The 20,104-nt window shown below is 33.5% G+C and overlaps 1 protein-coding gene across 1 annotated transcript in view; it reads left to right on the top strand.

The window, feature by feature from the left end:
- The window catches only part of LOC102539006 (protocadherin-15), a 379,801-nt gene that overhangs the window by 291,524 nt on the left and 68,173 nt on the right, over window positions 1–20,104 (top strand). The window contains exons 22-23 of the mRNA XM_072971518.1: window positions 5,902–6,011; window positions 7,909–8,049. Coding sequence (XP_072827619.1) covers window positions 5,902–6,011; window positions 7,909–8,049 — 251 coding nt within the window. The remainder of the gene's footprint in view (window positions 1–5,901; window positions 6,012–7,908; window positions 8,050–20,104) is intronic.

A 20,104-nucleotide genomic window follows, 5' to 3' on the forward strand; every position in this document is an offset into this window, starting at 1 on the left:
AATTCTTACGGTTTTAAAGTTTTAGAGCCAATGACTAAGAGAGATTAGATAAACTCCATTAATTTGAACAGTAAATCAAACAAACACCCTAGATTGCACATTTGGCTCTCAAATTGTTTTCTGAACTTGAGAAAGTGTTTACCACTCAGGGCTTCAGTTTTCTGGTCTTCCTGATGAAGACACATCATGGATGTGACTGGAAACAAAACTCTTTACAAGAGTAAGCACACTTCAGAAAAGAAGTGAAAAACAGTGTCTAACCATTTGGTCTTAATAATTTTCTTATCTACAATCCATCCTAAGAATTCTAGGAAAGCTAGCGTCTCCTTCCTGAATCATATCTTTTTAAAACTTTTTCTCAGTTAAATATGTAAAATTAGATCACCCTGATGCAATTACTCCAAGGTTACGAACAATAGGAGTTCAAGTGTTTATTTTTCCTTCCCATTTTCATTAAATTCCCTTATAGTAGATATAAAAACAGTTCCTTAATTGGTACTGATTTGCAAATATATTGAATTCAAACATGTCAAAATAAATTAATTTGTCTCTCAGTAGAAATAAAGCAATAGAGCCAGATTGAGTCCCAGTGAAGTTTTATAGCATCTATTTACAAACACTTTTATATCGTAAACTGCAAAGCATTTAAAATAATTAGAAGCTTTATGCAACACATATAACATTTACTTTCATTGTTACTTCTTGAAACCAACAATAAAAGTAAATTTTAAATTGTAGAATAATTGTTTCATCTATGTTTATACTGTGAAAACTGAGTCTAATATTTGGAAGCTGTAAATTCTGTTATTTTAGTGTTACCATTATTCAGATGACTCAGATATGTTAAGATATTTAATTGAGATAGATTTATTGTTGTCTATAGTTTCCAAAAAATCCATTTGAAATGTTAAACAGATATCTATGAATTAGTTTATACATTCATAAGAAAATTATGTTGTGTGTATTTTGCATATAAATTATGTAGCAGTTAACTTTTCTAGGTCACACTTTATCTGCAAAAAATTATTTCTAGACAACAGGTTTGGTGTTATTTTGATCAATTTTCTTCTTACTAAAATGCACCCATCTGTAGTACATTTATACAATGTAATAAGATTCATTAATATAGTGTCAAACCACAAAATGACACGGGGGAAGTTTAAATACATATTGCTAAGGAAAGAGTCACCCCAAAAGACTACATACTGTAGGATTCCATCTATATGACATTTGGAAAAAGGCAAAATTTTACAGACTGTAGAAAGATCAGTGGTTCCCAGATATTAGGAGGGTGGGGGTGAAGGAGGGTGAATATGTGAGGAACAGGAGATTTTCAGTCACTGAAACTATTCTGTATGATACTCTAACGGTGGATGTATGACATTATACATCTGTCTGAACCCACAGAACCGCACAACTCAAAGAATGAAGCCGCGTGTAAACTATGGCCAGAGTGTTGCCTTTGGGGGATGAATAGGAGCCAGTTCTACCAACAGGAATATTTCAGGACATGTGGCATTCAACCCAATTCAGGTCAAGCTTCCTGAGAGAGCCTTTAGTGAAGACCCTTCTGGAAGGCGTTCTTAAAAATGTGAAAACATCAGTCTTTCCAGTGTTCAAGATCCATATCTGTTAAAAATATAACCATTACCTTTAGCATCCTCTTAGCGGTCCTTTTCTAGAGAATGGAAATTGTTGGTCTTTTGACTCTTAAGCTTCATAAGTAGAACTATATATTTTACCAACAAGCCCTATGTGTTTCAAGTGTTTATTACTGTAAGAGGGCTTTTTCTCAATTATACTGGCAATAAATTTAGCTTTAGAAAGTAGAATTATTGAATTTCAGATACCAAACAACTGTTAGTTTGTTAGTTGTTAAAAAGCTAAATTGGAAGAGTGTTAATGACACATTGCTTATTATAAAATGGATGAATTCCGATTACAAATATATGAATTGATAGCAAGAGGAAAGATTTGCTTAAAAAAAAGCACCTTTTGAGAATTCTTTGCTTATGAAATTAATTAAAGGATTTTGATTGCACTCAACAGAAAGAAGAGGTGGAATGATAAATCACATTATATCAGACTCAGAATGGTAGAACTGGAAAATACCTTATAGTTTAACTCTAAAAATCATAAACTGTCAGCCCATAGATCAAACCAAGATGATGCTTTAAAAAATAAATTTCTGTTGGATGTCAAAATGTTAAAGTTCATAGAATTTACATAAAAATTTAAATTTTTTTTCTATTTTAAAGTCACACTGGACTTGCATTATTGCATACTGATTGTCCTTGTTAAATAGAGTACATAATGTCCAATTTCCTTCTTCTGCCTCTTTCCCTATTAATTTATGCCGAGCCCATTTTATTCAATTTTGCTGTCCTTTTACCCTCGGCTGACTCTGATTTTATGGCTACTGATTTACACCAAGTCGTTCATTTTATATTCAAGTTATAATGTGACCCCAAAGAGAATGTGTAATTTGCCCCAACCGTGTAACTGGTACTTTCCAGGGCATAAAACAAAAATAAAATGGGCCCAGCCTGGCAATAAATAGAAAAGAGTTGAAATTTTGTAATCTAATGCTAATTATCATAGAGGTTCATTTAATTCTAGCCAGGAGAAAATTGCATTTTTATAGTATGTTTTGATTCTTGTAAAAAGAAGTGTGTTGGAAGAATTAAGACAAAGGTTAATGAGGAGATATTTTGTCAAGAAGTAAATCTATTTTGAACATTTACTAAGAAACAGGGTGTTCAGTTCTTTTACTGGTGAGTGTATAATTTAAATTTCTTCTTGAATTATGCCAGTTACTTTTTCAGGTATTAATAACTTTCATCTTGATTGTAAAAATATGCACAAAATACTTTATTTTTAAAGTTTGAAGTGAAAGATGGCATTTTTATAATGTTAAAGGTGAAGGCACATTAGCTGCAGATTTCACATTTCTATACTTTATAAGGATCAATAATTATGGAAGTATAAAATTTAGCTCTTATCTCACATAGTAACAAGATAGTTAAGTAAACAATTTAAGCAACATCTACTTCCACAAAAAGAAATTCAGTTTTGAAAATTATTCCAGAGTATGACTATAACATTTGTTTTCTTGTATCAAACTTAAGTTGTATGTAACTTGATATGTCATAAGTTAACAATTCTTTGCTCTTTTATCCAAGCCACATGTGCCAGTTATCCATTGCAGCATAACAAATGAATTAAACATACATAATGACTTAAACACAACATTATGAGTTAAAACAACACACTTATCCTCTTGAAGTTTCTGAAGCTCAGAAATTTATTAGCTGTGCCCTGTTTCATAGTCTCACACAAGTTTTAATCAAGATGTTGGCGAGAGCTAGAATCTCCTCTGAGGCTTGACAGAGAAGGGAACAATTCTAACCTCATGTGGTTGGTGGTAGGACTCAGTTCCTTGTAGGATATTGGACTGAGGACCTCAGTTACTTGCTGACTATTGGTCAGACCTCACCTTCAGTCTCTGGCCTTGTGGACCATTCCACATGGCCACTTGCTTCACTAAGTCCTGCAAGGGAGACAGAGCAAGAATGCAGTTATAGTTATAATCTTATATCACAGAATCACTGAGGTGGTATCACTTCTTCTTTGCTGTATTCTATCCATAAGGAACGAGTCACAGTCTTCCCCTCATGCAAGAAGAGAGGAATACACAAGGGTAGGAAAACCAGGATGGGAGATTATTAAGGACCATACTGTTTCCAGAGCTCAATTTTAACCCTTTCCAGGTTGAATGATTTCATAATCACCAAGGTCAGCCACTAGGCAATGTGACAAATAGCAATTAGTCTTAATGTCTGTTTATTATCTAAAATATCATACAAAAATGTATCTATCCACAATCAAAGCAGTCCATCAAAACCATCCTTAATGTCACTTTTGTAAGGGCCTCCTTTTTTGTCGTAGACTACTATCATTTTAGGGTCAAGTTTACTGAAGGCATCCGTATTTCACTAAACTGACAATATGACTATGTCTAGGTTAATTCCTTGCAAAATATAATTATAAAATGTGTTTTATCAGATATCTTTCTTTAGATGTGTCTACTTAAGCATCTGTATCTTTTCCTTATCTAAACATTTTTTAATTGGTTGGGACTCTTGATTGGAAGTGAAAGAAATCTTCAGGAGAAATAAAAGAGAATTTTTTGTTTAAGTAAATGAAATGAGTTTACATAGCTTCAAGTATAGCAGCATTTTGAGTATTAGACAAATTGTAGAGGATATATTTTTCACCTTTAGTTATTTCATATGTGTTGATATCATTATTAACAAGAACATGGGGACAAACATTAAAATTGTAGCCAAAAAACCTCTGATTTTTTTTGTTGTTGTTACAGTAACATTTGGCAAGACTTGCATTGTTTTTGCATGAGACATTTACCACACAGGAGCATAGAGTAAAGAGGGCAAAATGCCCTCATTGGCCAAAGCTGGGTAATGTGTCTATTCCTATCGCCTGAGGATTGGGTCAGCCCTAACGCAAATCTGTTAGACTGAGAATGAAGGTGGTGCAGTTGTCCAAAGCAACATCTGGATGCTATTAACAAAAGAAGATACTATTAGCAAAAGAAGGCAGAAGACATGCAGAAAAGTAAAATTAAATAAACAAATAAATAACTTCTTTATAATTTTTATTAAAAAAGTATACAGATTAGTTCTTATTCTTTATCAAGAAACAGTTATTGACCATACAATGAAGCTGGTGACCAGCTTTAGGTGCTAAAGCATCTCTATGTAAGACAGATCACTTTACATTTAGGTAATTTTAGTCTGTCAAGTGTATGGAATACAGTAGCAAAGAATATAGCATTTTGGACATGATGTTTGTGAAGGATAGTATGTAATTAATTTTTCAGAATTTATTTGTAGCTCAGCATTTGTTATACAGGGCTTAAATGAAGGCACAATATAATTGCACAATGTAATTTAGATTAGAACAGCTGAGAAGATGAAGGTAAAAATGAGGGATGATATTAAAAGATTAAGTATTGAAAGATAAAAGGGCAAGTAGCAACAGGATTTATCTTATCAATTCAAGAAAAGACCTTAAAGCTTATAGAAATCAGATGAGTTAGATAGATTGACTGGATTATAAAAATATTTGGAGGTGCTAAAACTTTATATTTAATAATTTTCTAAATCTATCAGAGCTAGATAAGCACCTGTGAATTATGAATGAGATTATTCGCATTAATTTATGAATATAAAATTGTAATAGCCTAGTTGCAGTGACCAACATTATAAAATAAAATGGAGATTTTGAGAATGAGATAATTTGTTGAAAATATATTTTTAAAATTAAGTAGCTATCCTAGTACTGGGGGCATAATATGGTTACAGTAAAGCAAAATAAATGAATGCAAAAGAAATATTAATTTTGTTATGCCATCCATTCAAATATTTTTAGTACAGTGAGAGCTTTATTGTAGAGCAAGGATAAGGTCTAGACTAGAACGAGACCTCTGGAGGTCATTTGCTTAACTATGCTAATATCACCAACGTAAAAGCAACATTTTACTTTAACAACTTAAGGGAGCAAATTATATCAATCTATTGTATTCTGTCCAGAAGTTGTTTCAGAGACAAGGGAAACAAATTTTATACAATATTTGGCAGATAATAAAGTAGTAGCTTATGGTAACAAGACATTCTTAACCAAGAGCACATGCATAAGTCTGAATATAGTTTGTTAGGGCTGGAGTCTGAATGTGGTACTCTGTTGAAAAGTTCAAAAAATAGTATTATTCAAATAGACACACACACACACACACACAGCTAACATATTCTATTATTAAATTCAAAGCTCCATCATGGCAAAGTGGATAATAAAAATAAATTATATTCTCTACACCCACAGACCTCCTCCAGTAAGTGAACTTGCACCCAGAGGGACTATGGTTGGTGTAATTTCTGCTGCAGCCGTCAATCAGAGTATCGTGTACTCCATTGTTTCAGGAAATGAAGAGGGTGAGTAGGTGTTTAGTCTCTGTTTTCACCATAAAACAATAAACTTAGATTGGGAATTAATTTCAGGTTTATTTATTGTTTACTCTATTTTTCTGTAAAATGTGTCTAACTTAAATGCAATTTGGTAACTGTATGCTGCATCTGATTAAAAATTCAATTATATTAACAAAATTCTATTTTTCTCCTCGGAAGTACTAAATATCCAATTCTGAAAGCTTTCCCCTCCCCTTGATTTAGGGACATTTTAATGGCATTTATTCAAATTAAAGCAAAATTAATGCAGCTTTGGATATGGTTATTGCTTATAGTAGTCTCTTCCCACTGCTCTGTGCCACCCGCAGCCCCCACTCCATGTCATACCTTAGCTAATCCTGAAGAAATTTTAGGAACAGAAATAATTGTGAATGCCCAAAGAGCCACATCCATGATAAAAGACATAGATGTTTCATATGATTCCTCAAAGAGTAAACATACATGTAAGTAAATAAATAATTTGAATTTTGCCTGCCAGTCACTTTTCACTGAGAACAGAATGATTTGCTAGCCTGTGAGAGTAAGTTCATCGCTCAGTCTATCTCACTGATTCTTTGTTGCACCAATTACTCACAGGTTAGTTGTCCTCTGGTTTTTCCTTTTTTTAAGTTAAATGGACAGGAATGTTGTACATGATCAAGAAACAGTTAATGTATGTTTGGTAAATAAATGAATGAATGTTAATGCTGTAAAGGAATTTGCAAGGAAATTATAAAAGCTGTTTTCAAGTATTTCAGTGACCAACTAGAAACTAGAAATTGCTGCCCCTGAAGCAAGGGTTCAATACCATACTTTTCTGATTGTCTTTCATTGTTTGTCCTGTGCTGTTATGCCTCCTCCCTAGATATTCTGACTTTTCCCTTGGACTTATGACATCTCACTGAAGCTATCAGTCTGTTCTGATAATTTTTTTGTGTGTGATCCTATCTACTCTCTTCCTTGAAGATAGCAAAGTGGCCCTACGTATTACCCACACTCCACCAAAATGATTCTCTTACATTCAACTCATTTGCTTATTAATTTATTCAATGAATATTTATTGGGCATCTATCATGTACTAATTACCCTTCTACTTACTAAGGATAGAGCAGTGAACAAAACAGACAGATCCTTGCCCTCATAGAATTTAATGGTCCTATAAGAAGAGATAAACAATAACAACCATTAAGCTAATAAATATATAGTATTAGGTAGTAATAAATGCTATGGAAAAAACCAAAGTGAGGAAAAGGTACAGAGACTACAAGAGGTAGATATTATAAAGTTTGCCAGTGAGCCCTGACGTAGCCTCAAATATATTTGAGCAAATTTATTTTAAAAAATAGACTTGAGGGGAAAATATTTTAGGATAACTAGAATAATAAATATTTTCTAAATAATCAACATGTTAAATTATCTGTTTGTTCCCTAAAGCGTTCTTAGCACAACACTAAATCTGGAGGATAAGATTCACTAAATCATAAAAAATATAATCATCAAATAAGATTATAAAATACTTTCTTGAGTTAGATTAAATAGATTTCTTTAATACAAAATTTCTAGAAGTCTTTACTATGGTAGAAGATCATGAGTATCTATGGTGAGGAATATAGTATGCATTGTTTTCCAGATTTAATTGACCATAGAAACATCAATTTCCAGAAGAATCTCAGAAAAACTAGACTTTCAAGACATGCAGTTAGGGAAACTCAGATGTTGATCAATTCAAGAGCTGGAACACAATTTCCCAAAGCCAGCATTTTGTAATTTTAATACATTGCTCTTATTACATGTAAGTGTTTTTAAAATCACAGTGTCTCTTAAAGAGAATTCTTTTCCCTTACAGTATGAAACGAGTGACCAAGGAATTGTGTTTTAATTCTAGATAAGTTTGGAATGAACAACATCACAGGTGTAATCTATGTGAATGCCCCTCTCGATTATGAGACAAGGACAAGCTATGTACTTCGAGTCCAAGCTGATTCCCTGGAAGTGGTCCTCGCCAATCTCCGCGTTCCTTCGAAAAGTGAGTTGCATTACTTAAGGATTCTATAAGAATTTTATGGTGTTTTTACTTGTTTTCTAATGAAGCACAAATGTCTGAAATAAAGTTCTCAGTGGATAACATAGCTCATTAATACTTGAAGATGATTGCCCGTTCCTTTTTAGAGCTGATATATGACAATGCAGAGAGTGATTTCATACTCCTTAAAATGTGAAGGTTAATAACACACTATTTTCCAATTTTGTATACAGTATTATAGGAATACCATCATTATTGGTGTATGTTTACATAAAAACCTTGCTCTTAATCACACTGTGAGGTTCTGGCTAACCCCTTGGAATACATATTGTTAATGGGCACATGATTACTATAACATCCCTAAAATGTGTGGTACTTCTGGTACTTTGATTTTCTTAAAGGAGAGGAAAATGCATCTTAAAAAGAATGACTGACATTTATTATAATTTATATGTAGCATTATATTCAGTTCACACCCATTTCTAGGAAATGAGATTTATTATCCCTATTTTACAAGAAAAGGTTAAGTGATTTTTTAAAAAATGACACTGTCAGTAAATGAAAAGTGGGAGATTTAAGCTCAAATCTTTTGACTCCAAAACCTTTCTTCAACATTTCAGTGTGATATAGTTTACCCATACAGAAAGCAAGTAAAAGCCAGTTTGTGAAGGGGACCAGCAGAGATTCTGAGAGGTATTACCAAAAATGGGATAAATGCTATTATTTTCCATCCATTGAGTTACTACGTCTTTGCACTCTAAGCAGTCCATCTTTTTATTACCCAGCATTGTCATACATAAGCTGTTACAATGAACAGGAAACGTTTTTATAATCTAGAAAACACAGGAAAATCAGATTTAATTTAACCATTAGTGGAACAGAGGCTCAGAGAAAATGTTAAGTGTAAAACAGGGTCTGAAACATTTATATTTTAGTCTGGGACCATTTCTGGACGTACTGTCATACTATCAGAACACTACATCTATCAGCATCTTTAAAAGAGGAAAAATACAAAAAGTAGAGAAGTACGAGCCAGAGCAAGGGTACCCACATGAATGCCAAAGAGAGAGAGAGCGCGCACAGGCAGTGTGAGAGCAAGGTAAGCACGTGGGAGTAAGAGGCAAAAGATTTACTGTAGCGTTTTCTGTGTCAGTTTAACAATTGATGATCATAAAAACAAGTCACTCCTGTTCATTTACTAAATCTCACTTACTGATCTAATGTAGAGGCCTGCACAGTTGTTTGTAAAAGCACAACCAAATCCTTGGAAAATATCAGATTATATACAATATGTCTCTGGAATTAAAGAAATTAAATTGTCTTCAGTGGTCATGTATTACTTCATAATTAAATTGTTTAAATACAGCAGACCAATTATTTGAGTTTTTAAAATCTTTAAACCTTGGGCAATTACATTTTTATAAAATATAGAGGATGCTTCAAGTTGTAAATTGAATTAACTAAACCAGGAGTTGAAAGGTTAGAGTAGTTCTAAATTACATAACATAAACTACCTTATTGTGAATAAAATTTAATGTAAAAGTTAATTAATGTAAAAGAAAACCATTTGTCATCTTTCTTTGAGACAAATGGACAGTTAGAATTAGAAAAAAATTGCTAAATATTTAAGTTGTAGAACCTGGCATTTTTCAAGGAATAGCTCTGATTTCTAGGAATAAAGACATACTGATGTCTCATATATGAATATAATACAAGTAGTCCTCATTACTGTAATTTTAATGTAAATCCAAAGCTAACAAAAGTTTGGCTAATGCACCCATGTATACTTTTTTGTGCCATAGTATGCATGTGGAGTGAGATCAGTTTGCAGTTTCATGAATTATCCTCTCAGAAATGTATGAAACCTTAAAGCTAAATGTTTGTTTAATACCTAATGCTTTGAATATTGTTGTTAAAATGTCACAACTGACCTTTGCTTCTTGAATCTGAAACATAAACCCATGTGTCTGAAACACAGTTTCAAACTTATTAATGACTGTTAGTGGCCAATCTCTACCCATTAGCTATGCAAATAATAAGACCATTATGTAAATTAAGGTTAATTAATTGTTTAAAGGTTCATCCCTTCTTCAGAATTAGCTGCCCTGTGGTCCTTAGCTCTACCACACATCATGTGAATAAAGGTAATAAACATAATAAATTTAATACATTAAGAAAGCATTTTATTGTGATTTCTCTACCAAGAACTTGTAAGTAAAATAATTTTCAAAGAAAGTTTTACAGCTATACTGTAACTGGATTTAATATTTAAATGGAAATTAATAATTAAATTAGAAAAAAAACTTTAGAATTCATTTCCAAAATTTGACGTTAGCAGTGTTTAAAACATTTTAATCTTTTACTGTGGAAAATTTCCAACATAAATAAAACGACAGACTATTGTAATGAACCTCTTTGTATCAACTACGAATTTCAACATTATCAAGTCCTGGCAAATCTTTCATTTACAGTCCTAATTACTTCCTCACTCCATTATTTTGAAACAGGATAGAGACATAATATTTTATCTGTAAATGTTTATATATATATCTATATTTATCTTCAAGATAAGGACTCTTAAAACTTAATCATAATACCCTTATTACTCTCCCCAAATTAACAAAAATTCCTCAGTATCAACCATTTGTTATTTGTTTTAAAAATTCATTCATATCAGAATCCAGATAAGGTTCATACTTTGCAACTGGTTGATAGGTCTTTTAGGTGTCTTTTAATCTCTAGGCTTCACCACTGTCACTCCTTTCCGTCCACCTTGATATTTATTTGTTCAGGAAACCAGATCTCTGAAGCCTGGATTTTGATGATTGTATCTTCAATGGGCCATTTAATATTTTCTCTGTCTTCTTTATTTCCTATAAATTGGTCATTAGATCTGGAGTCTTGATTAGATCCAGTTTTTTTTTTAGAGAAATAAATCATAAGTGATATTCACTCCTTTGAGGAGGCACACCAAGTCGCTCTGACTCTCTCCTTTTGTGGTAATAGCAGCTGCTGTTAGTCTCTTCCTAACTATTAATTCCTTTCTTTTATTTCTTCTATATTAATTAGCCAAAATATTTCTATAAAAGTCTTTCTATTTCAAATATTTGATTACTCTGAGGTCCAACTCCTATAGGAGAGGCTGGAAAAAATCTTCCTTTTTTTAATTCACTGGTTTTCAAAATAGTGAGCTGATTTACCATCATACTCCAAATGTGACTCCTGAGGTCACAGATATCTCTGGTTCTGTGGGCCATCTGGGCTCTGTTGAAACTGCTCAACTCTAACGTTTAAAAAATGGGAGAGACAATATGTAGACAATTGGATGTGGCTGTGCTCAATAAAATCACACTTAATAAACAGGCTGTGGGCTGGACTTGACCAGGGAGCTGTAGTTTGCCAATCTTTGTTCTAATACTTACTTCTACTTTACATAATACAGTCTCCTTTTGCTTTTTCTTTTCTTTTTTGCTATTTGTATATTTTCTACTGTAAGCAATGCTTCTGCTTCATTTATTACCTTTTCCCACACATTTAATTTGAAGTAATATTGTTTTATCCCTATTAACACCAGTAAGTTATTTTGTTGTTGGTAGCTTGTTTCCTAGTCGACTCCTGAGTAGGCTCACAGGAATGTTGTTCCTGTGTTCTTGTGCATTGATCAAGGTTTGTCTGAGGCCCTAATAATTGAACAGAAACATGGCTACATATAAAAGCCTTGACTCATATTTTCTTCCTTTGACTTAAATATTTCACTCCACGCTCTCCTTACGTGAAGCATTACTGTCAAAAAGTGTGATGACAAACTGTTTTTCTTTTCCCATGGATGTTGGTCTTGTTTCTGAATTTCCAAACAATGTATTCCTTTTCTTTTTTGTTCAGCTGATTTATTAGAATCGTTTTTATCTTGGCTATTCTGGATTATTTTCTGCATATATGTAATATATCCATACAAGTCTTACTTCAGGAAAGTTTTCTTGAATTCTTAATTTTAGTATGTTTTCTATTTTATTAATAAGGTTTCGTCATGCAGCCTCCTGTTATTCAAGTGGTAAAACTTCTGTCTTTTGTATTACCTTCTCTCTAATCTAATGTTTTCATTGAGTTAAGATTTTTAAAAATTTTTCATTTATGAGTTTTTCTGATGTGGGTTTTTCTTTCATATCTTCTCTTTTTTCATGAATTATTTTAGTTTGTTTCAAAATACTATGGTACAGTTTGCAGCTTTTAAAAACACACCTTTTTTTTAAAGAGGTATTATTTTGCTTGTTTCTCTTTTTCCTTTGTGGCTTTGACCATGATCTTCTTCTATCTTTCATGTTTCTGTTTCTTCTGTCTTTTTCATCTTTCAGGATAATTTCACTTTTGTGTTTAAGTAAACTTAGAATGATTTCAGGATAGCTTTCCTAATCCATAGGTCTAGATTACCTGTTTCAGTTATTTTCATAAAGTGTTAAAAATTATCCTTCAACTTTTGGAAATCTGCTTGCTTTCTTCCGCACTCCCATTTTACTTTGAGAAATTTTCTTTTCTTTGCCCCGATCGTGTCTGCCCTGCTCAGTTTATATTCTGCTTTTATTGTTTTCTCCTTTCTCCTTAGTGTGGAGTTCTGTCCTGCTACTGCCTTCATATGAGCTTAATAACTTTTCCATTTAGTGTGTGCTGGCAGCTTTAACGTTCACTGGCTCTCAGGGCCAACAGAAACCGTTAACCCACTACGAACTTGCTTAAAAGCACATTATCATGCTTGCTGTTAGTGCAGAGATCTGGTTTCTGTCAGTTGTTTTCCCCAGCTGCTCATATTCTGTGATCTGGAGGCTAGCTGGTTGCCTTATTTACTTGTATAGATTATCTGCTGGGTTTTGACTTGATGCTATTATCCTCCTTAAATAAATCTGTTAGTGAGAAAGAGACCTAAAAGCAGGAGAACTCCCACAAAAATAACTGTACAGGTTAGTAATTTAGCCTGCTACAGTTCTGCGGATGTTGGTAAGACACAAAAAACTCCTCCTTAAAAGACAAGGACCCTGTTTCTCACAGGAGCATTATTAGCAGGAGTGTCAGCATGGCAATCGGCATAGAGATGCAGCTCCCTAAGCTGCAAACTCACAGGCAGCGCAGGGCCAGGTGGGACCTGCACACGAGTGGACTGCACCCCAGGAGGGGACTCAAAGACTCTGCCACTTTTATAGCAAGCAGTAACCAGTCTTTGTCAAAGGGGAGAGCAGATAAATTGCTATTACCAAGTGGTGCATTCCTGCAAGACATTATCTCACTTTTCAGAATCGCCAACTGCATGAACAGTCCCGTGTCCCAGGTGAAACAGTGCCGGGGCGTTGCAACTTTGGCACATTCAGCAAGATATGCAGGGGTGCAAAAGGCCCAGAGTATGCTTTCTCCTAATAGTTGGCTATCCAAATCCCTTGCCTTTTTGTAATGAAGAGGATTCAGGAAGATTCAAATGTTACGTTGTCACCTTAATCACCTTTCCCAAATCCCTAAATATATATTTTAATCCAAGGATATCTGAACTATTTGTTGAATCAAGGGAATTGTTTTCACAGTCGGTGAATTTAAGAAAATAGGAGCTATGCACCTTCTTAGGTTGTCACTCTGCCTTAGCTGTTACCAAGTTTAGGATTAAATTTTCCTTCAGGTGCTTTGGATTTTTTTCATCCAGGGCTTCTAGATACGTGTTTTCCCCTTTCTTAACTGCTAACTTTTATTTTTAAACTTCATTAATCTTCTTTGGAAGTAGCCGGTAATATAGTAAATTGATGATCAAATGAATGAATAAATGATGAATAAAATAATCAAATTAACAGAAAACTTTTTTTTTAAAGCAAATTCAACCAACCTTGGTCTGGACTGGGTAGTACTGTAGTATTTATTATTGATAAATACCCATTATTGAAAACTAAGGTGGGCCCTTGCAGTTCAAACCGAGTTGTTCAGAGATCAATTGTAATTGGGATGTACTTCCAAAATCAAGTTCCTGCAGGAGAGCACACCCGTGCTGAAAGTGCCCCAGTGACAAAGTCTGTTTTAAACACAGGTTTGACCGAAAAGAGTTCAACTATTTTACAGTAATAACTAAGTAGAAACTTGATTGACTACCTTACCAGTGCTTCCTCCTCAATCTCCAACACCTGATGATGGCAACCTGGGTGTAAAAAAAGCAGCTGCTAGTAAATAGGTGAAGAAGTGATTAATGAAGAAAAAAAACCTCTTACAACCCATTCTCAAAACGTAGGAGACTGTCCAGGATCACATCTTAGCTGGGAAGGGAGAAAAAGTTCTATCTTTAAATGAAATTTGAAGTATGGATTACTATGTTGAACTAGCAAATCTTTTTTAAAAACCGTAATCATGACCGTAGTACTTTATATTAACTAAATATATTTATTTTTTAACCATGGGATATCTTGAGGTTTTATTCAACAACAGGAAAAAGACTACCTCAAATCAGCAAGATAACAGGGAGAATAGAAAAGAAAAAGTAGGCTATAATTATAATTCAGTTCCATATATACATAGTAAGCATACTATTTTTATACGGCTGGAGAGCAGAGTGTAGTCAAAATATTTTTTTTCTTCTAGTTTTGTTGAAATATAATTGACATACAGCCCTGTATGAGTTCTCTATATTTTCTGACCAGCTCAGTGTGTCCTGGGTTATCAGGGTAGAAGTTATTGGTCCCAAAGAGGTCTCAAGGAGCCTAGGTCCAGAAGCTCTTCCACAGAACCTTTTATCAATGTTTCTGCCGCAAAGTCATCACTATACTTTTACCTTTATGTAAACAAAAGCAATTTTTCTTTTATGATAAAATTATAATTATCTTTAAATGTAGAAGGAAGAAACATAGCTTTGCATAAATATATCATTGTGTTTTGATGCAATAACTAGCCTTTCAATCAGGGATAAATGACAGGGCAATTATGATAAACCTTGAACTGGTAATAAAACAACTCAAATGCTATTGATTTCATTTTATGGTTTTGCTTTAGGGTACAAGCTTGTAATACATTTCATTTCCTTGGCTTTTCTGGTTCCAAACAGAAGGTCTGTGACAAATAATGCTAATGACTCTTTACTCATGATTAACTGACTTACAAAAGGATTCCTTGTATAAGTTGGATAACAACGTTGAAGCATATTACATATTATTTTTTTGCGATCCTAGATTCCTGGGTATGTTCAAAGCCTTATATTTTTACTCTAAACATATGACCATAGTGTTAGAAACTATATTTATACTTTACTACTTTAAAACTTGAAGACTACTGTATGAAAACTAATACCATAATATCCTTTATGATATTTTTGTCTCAAACATTTTAGGCATGTTATATAAATACGCAGTTGAGATAATTATATTTTAGTGAAACAAATTTATCTGCCCAAGAAAACAATTTAATTCTGCAAAATAGCTTGGCTTGAAAGTGTGATTTTAAAGTGGTTATAAAATTTTATTAATACATTTCTGAAGCTATGTGCATTGGGGCAATGTTCTTCCATTGATACAAAAGTGATCTGTTGAACCAATAATAAAGATGTGTCGTCAGCATCTTAGAGTATAGACTATAGTGTGTGTATCGTCTCATGTGTTATGAAGGAAAAAATCATGTTTTCTGAAGAAAATGTTTTATATTGCTACCATTGGTGATTAAAATTAAAATATTTAATAGTCCAGGAATGCATGAAATGGTTCTCCTTAACTTGCATCTAAAATTAGGCCCCAGAGCCTAATGACAGAAGGTATAATATTTTTTATTCATGGGAACTTCTCTTTAATTAATACAGTTAATAATTTAATTTTCTCTTTGCCTTCTTAGTCTGAATAGTCTGAATTTAAATTGGGATTAAGTCTGAATTTAAAATGGGAGCCCAGTCACTCATTCACAAATACTTGTGCAACCATATGTTCTATTTGAGAGTAGCAATCATTTGATGAATTATGAAGCCCCCAAACTGTGTGATAGGAACTCTATGCCTTTTGCTTCAGAAAAACTCCCATTTCAATAGAGACAAACTAAGCTCTATTAAATGCAAGCCTTCAGTAAATGAAATAATGCTCACCACATTGGTGACAGTGATCTTTTTTTGCTCAGTCTATTAATTCAAATACTAAAACATCCTCACAGACACACTCAGAAATCATTTCTTACCAGCTATCTGGACTTCCCTTAGTCCATTTAAGTTGACACATAAAATTAACCATCACTAGCCAGTGAGATGGGAAATATGTATGTAGGACATAGGCAAAAAAAAAAAAAGTCAGTAGTTCCTGATGACTGGCCATGAAAAGAAAGGAATAAATCATGGATAATTTTATACTTTCGATCCTGTGTAACATGAATGAAATCTAGAAAGTACTTAGAAATAAGGAACTTGGGGAGGGGGTGGTGGGGATAGCACAGTGGTAAAGCGCATGCTTAGCATGCATGAGGTCGTGGGTTTGATCCCCGGTACCTCCGTTAAAAATAATAATAATATATACCTCCCACCCCCCCCAAGAAAAGAAAATAATAATAATTTAAAAAAAAAAAGAAATAAGGAACTGAACTTCCAAAGGATGTTGAAGACTAGACACATAGATTTTTGGAATAAGTTGTATAGAATGATTACTCAAGTCAAAGGATTGTTACGCAGAGAGTCACTAGCATCACGTGGTATAAATGTTAAATGAATTTTAATTGGGAAAATCAGACGGAATGGCATTGAAGCAATAAAGCATCTTTCTAGCATCCATCATCCACAGAGAGAAGAAGTTAATTTGCACAATACCTTAACACATCATAAAAGGAGCCAAAAGTGAGAGACTCAAACTGGTATACTGCTCTACATATTTAAAGGGACTTTGGAAGTCAGGATAAGGAAGAACATCATTGACCAGGTAACAGTGGGCCCTGCCAGGTCAAGGAATTATGTCCTAAATCTGGTGAGCGGATGAAGCCAGGCAGCTTGTATTAGGGAGAAGCAGTTTGGATCTATTGAGCTAACCCACATCCAGAGACGTGTGTATTTGTTAATCTGGCAAAAGAGTAAAATTAATGCACCTCCAGGGCTGTCTGGCCTTGTGTCTCTGAAAGACTGACCAGAGAAAAGAGCAAAAGACTGAGTTTGAGGAAAGCCATTCATCTAGTGAGTGCGAGAAAGGGACAGCCATTAAAGAGCCTACAGAAAAAAGGATTTAAAAAATGTGAAATGATGGTCAAAGGAAAGAAGGTGTTTCAAGAAATGTAGAGGATGGAAAAAACATCAAATGTTATAGGTATTTAAGGAAATTTATGGCTAATGAAAACATTTTAGATCACACTTGGGATACACAATGACTACAGTTAACATCAAATAAATAGAGAGGTCTTGTATGTGGATGAAAGGAAAACTATAACAGATAAAGGATTTCTTGGTTTAATTACACAATAGACACAATTTAAAAATTTATTGTATTCTTAAACATCCCTGATTTTACTGTTTATATTTTATAAGTTATGCATTTTAGTTAAATTTATATATTATACAAATTTAAAAGCAGAAATTGAGAGTTTTATATTTCAGATGTAAAAAACATAAATTTAGCCTGTCATTCATTTTAATCATTATTCAAAACACAAGTCTAGTAGTCAATTCTTCTCCTGAAGCTAATTCATTTTCTATTCCCAGGAACTTTTATGAGTTCAATTAATCAATCTTGTTCCTGTTTTTCTCCCTCTTGGTGTCTTGTACCTAATTAGTCCCCTATGTAATATCTTAAAAATAATTACAGACAAATAACTTAAAGGAAATCATTATTTTAAATGCTGTCACTTTCAATTTTGAAAGTCTGTCTCCCGTTACTAATTTACATCATATGCTTGCCATCAAGATTCCTTGATAGAGATTGGTATGTTTATATTTTATTAAAAAGCACAAGACAGTTAGATAGTCTAACCAGTCCAGTTGCTCAATTTCATTTATGGAAGTATCCTATCATATGATATTCCATAAATGTTAACATATATACATGAGATTAAAAGATAAGAGGTAAATGGAAATTCTGTAAAAAAAAAGTTTATTAAGCACAATGTTGTAATTCAGATGATTTACCAATGAAACAGTGCAAAATCAAAATTACTTTAATAGAACAGCAGGAAAAAAAAAGGCAGATACCTAAAAATCTAATATAATAAATTAAGATTCTTGACTTTGGTATCAGACAGGCCTGGGTTCCATACACGTCTTTGATCCTAGCTAAGCTTTAGAATCTTCAGCATTATATCAAGATGAAGATATCCATACCTCTAAGGGTGTTTGAAAATTTTAAGCAAAATGATGCCTGCAAAATAACTTACTGGAACACTGGAAACACCCAATAAAAAAATCTGTAATAGTAATTCTTATTATTGCTATTACTAGCTGTGATATGTCTAAGTGACACTTAAAATATAGTAATCACATATTAACAGTGCTTCATTTACTCCTATAGATTACTGTATACAGAGAGACAACGTTTTTCTAAGCTTTCTGTATAACCAGTGGTTGTAGGCTGTGACATTTTAGGAACACAGTCATGACGTCTTTTGGAATCTTTAGATTTCAGTACCCCTATCTTGACTGACAAGCAGATAATATACATACAAAAACAGAAACAACATTTCCCCCCAAAAGAATGATCAAATAATAAAATTATCCATGGAGAAAAAGGGGAAAATATGCTAAAATATAATACTTAAGTTTTGCGACACTAAACAGAAAGTTTACAGTTTATAATGCCTTTGATACCTTGGAATGGAAAATCCAAACTTTTTATGTAGGTAGGAAGATGTGCTCCCCAATCCCTGATGTGCACTAAATTGCTCTTCCCAGCTGTACTTGGAGCAGTTATTTGGTTTGAAGCAATAGGAACCACTTCTGACTGACTTATGCTAAAAAGAACATAGAATAATACTTGGTGGCTTGCACAGTCAAAGGAAAAACTGAATAGGAGCTAAGAAAGAACAAAAAGATAAGCTTCAGCAATCTTAGTCAGAAACTCAAAACACTGTTTTTATGGGCAGTATCATCAAGACAGCTGGGATCATGGGGCTTGTAGCTCAAAGATCAAGTGTCTGAGGAGGAGAATCTCATTACCCTGAGTTGACACATGGACCTTTGGCCAAGGGTGAGGTGCAGAACACTGTGACTGACAGTTCCACTAAGAGAACATGGAATATGACGGTATATTGAACCAAGGGGGAAAAGATAAGAGTTTAATATCCAAAATAAGGGAGGATGGAATGTTAGTTGAGCAGACAAATCAAGAAAATTCTACTTGACCAAAAATCAGTTTGGGACCTGGCTGTGGCTTGAATGAAATGTTAAGGTGGGCAGTGTAGAAAGAGGTGTGGAGAAGTGGCATATTACCTGAAAGCTCCAGTGCTAGATTTCACATTCTGTCATAATGAAAATTGATTTTCCATTCTTACTACAACTGATCCTTAAAAATTTAAGTATCTGATTACTTGAACTTTTGAAAGTTGACAAGTTTATATTGCATCAAAAAATTATTTTTTCTCTCAGATGTTTTGGAGAAGATTAAAGATAATGCTTGAATTTAATGACATATTGCAAGAACTATGAACCTCTATTTGACAAGTATTCATTAAGTACTTTTAAGGACTAAATTTAGCCTGTTTATTGCACTAAATAGCTGTAGTTAAATTGCTTTACCTTGTATTGCATCAACAATTTCTGCAGAAATCTAATTATTAAATATGTTGTGTACCAGACGACCAGGACCTAAGCAAAGATAGACAGAGAATAATTAGATTGTGTTTTGCGAGGTCACTTTTTTCTTTAGTCGTTGCTTTTTGGTGAAGTCTTTGCAACTATATCGTATGTGCCTGGGGAAATATCTTCTTATAGACAAACTAAGCAAACAAGTATGTAAGTTCATTTGATTTTAGGGGGGAAACTGTAGGCTTAAATAGCACCATCTAGGACTTGTTGATGCGGAAAAAGTCAGTTCACATGGTGTCTCTCCAGGATTTTTAGATACAAAAGACGACATTTTAGAAAAGGCATAAAAAGGAACTA

Source organism: Vicugna pacos, chromosome 11 (genome assembly GCF_048564905.1).
Source record: "Vicugna pacos chromosome 11, VicPac4, whole genome shotgun sequence".
NCBI classification, from domain to species: domain Eukaryota; kingdom Metazoa; phylum Chordata; class Mammalia; order Artiodactyla; family Camelidae; genus Vicugna; species Vicugna pacos.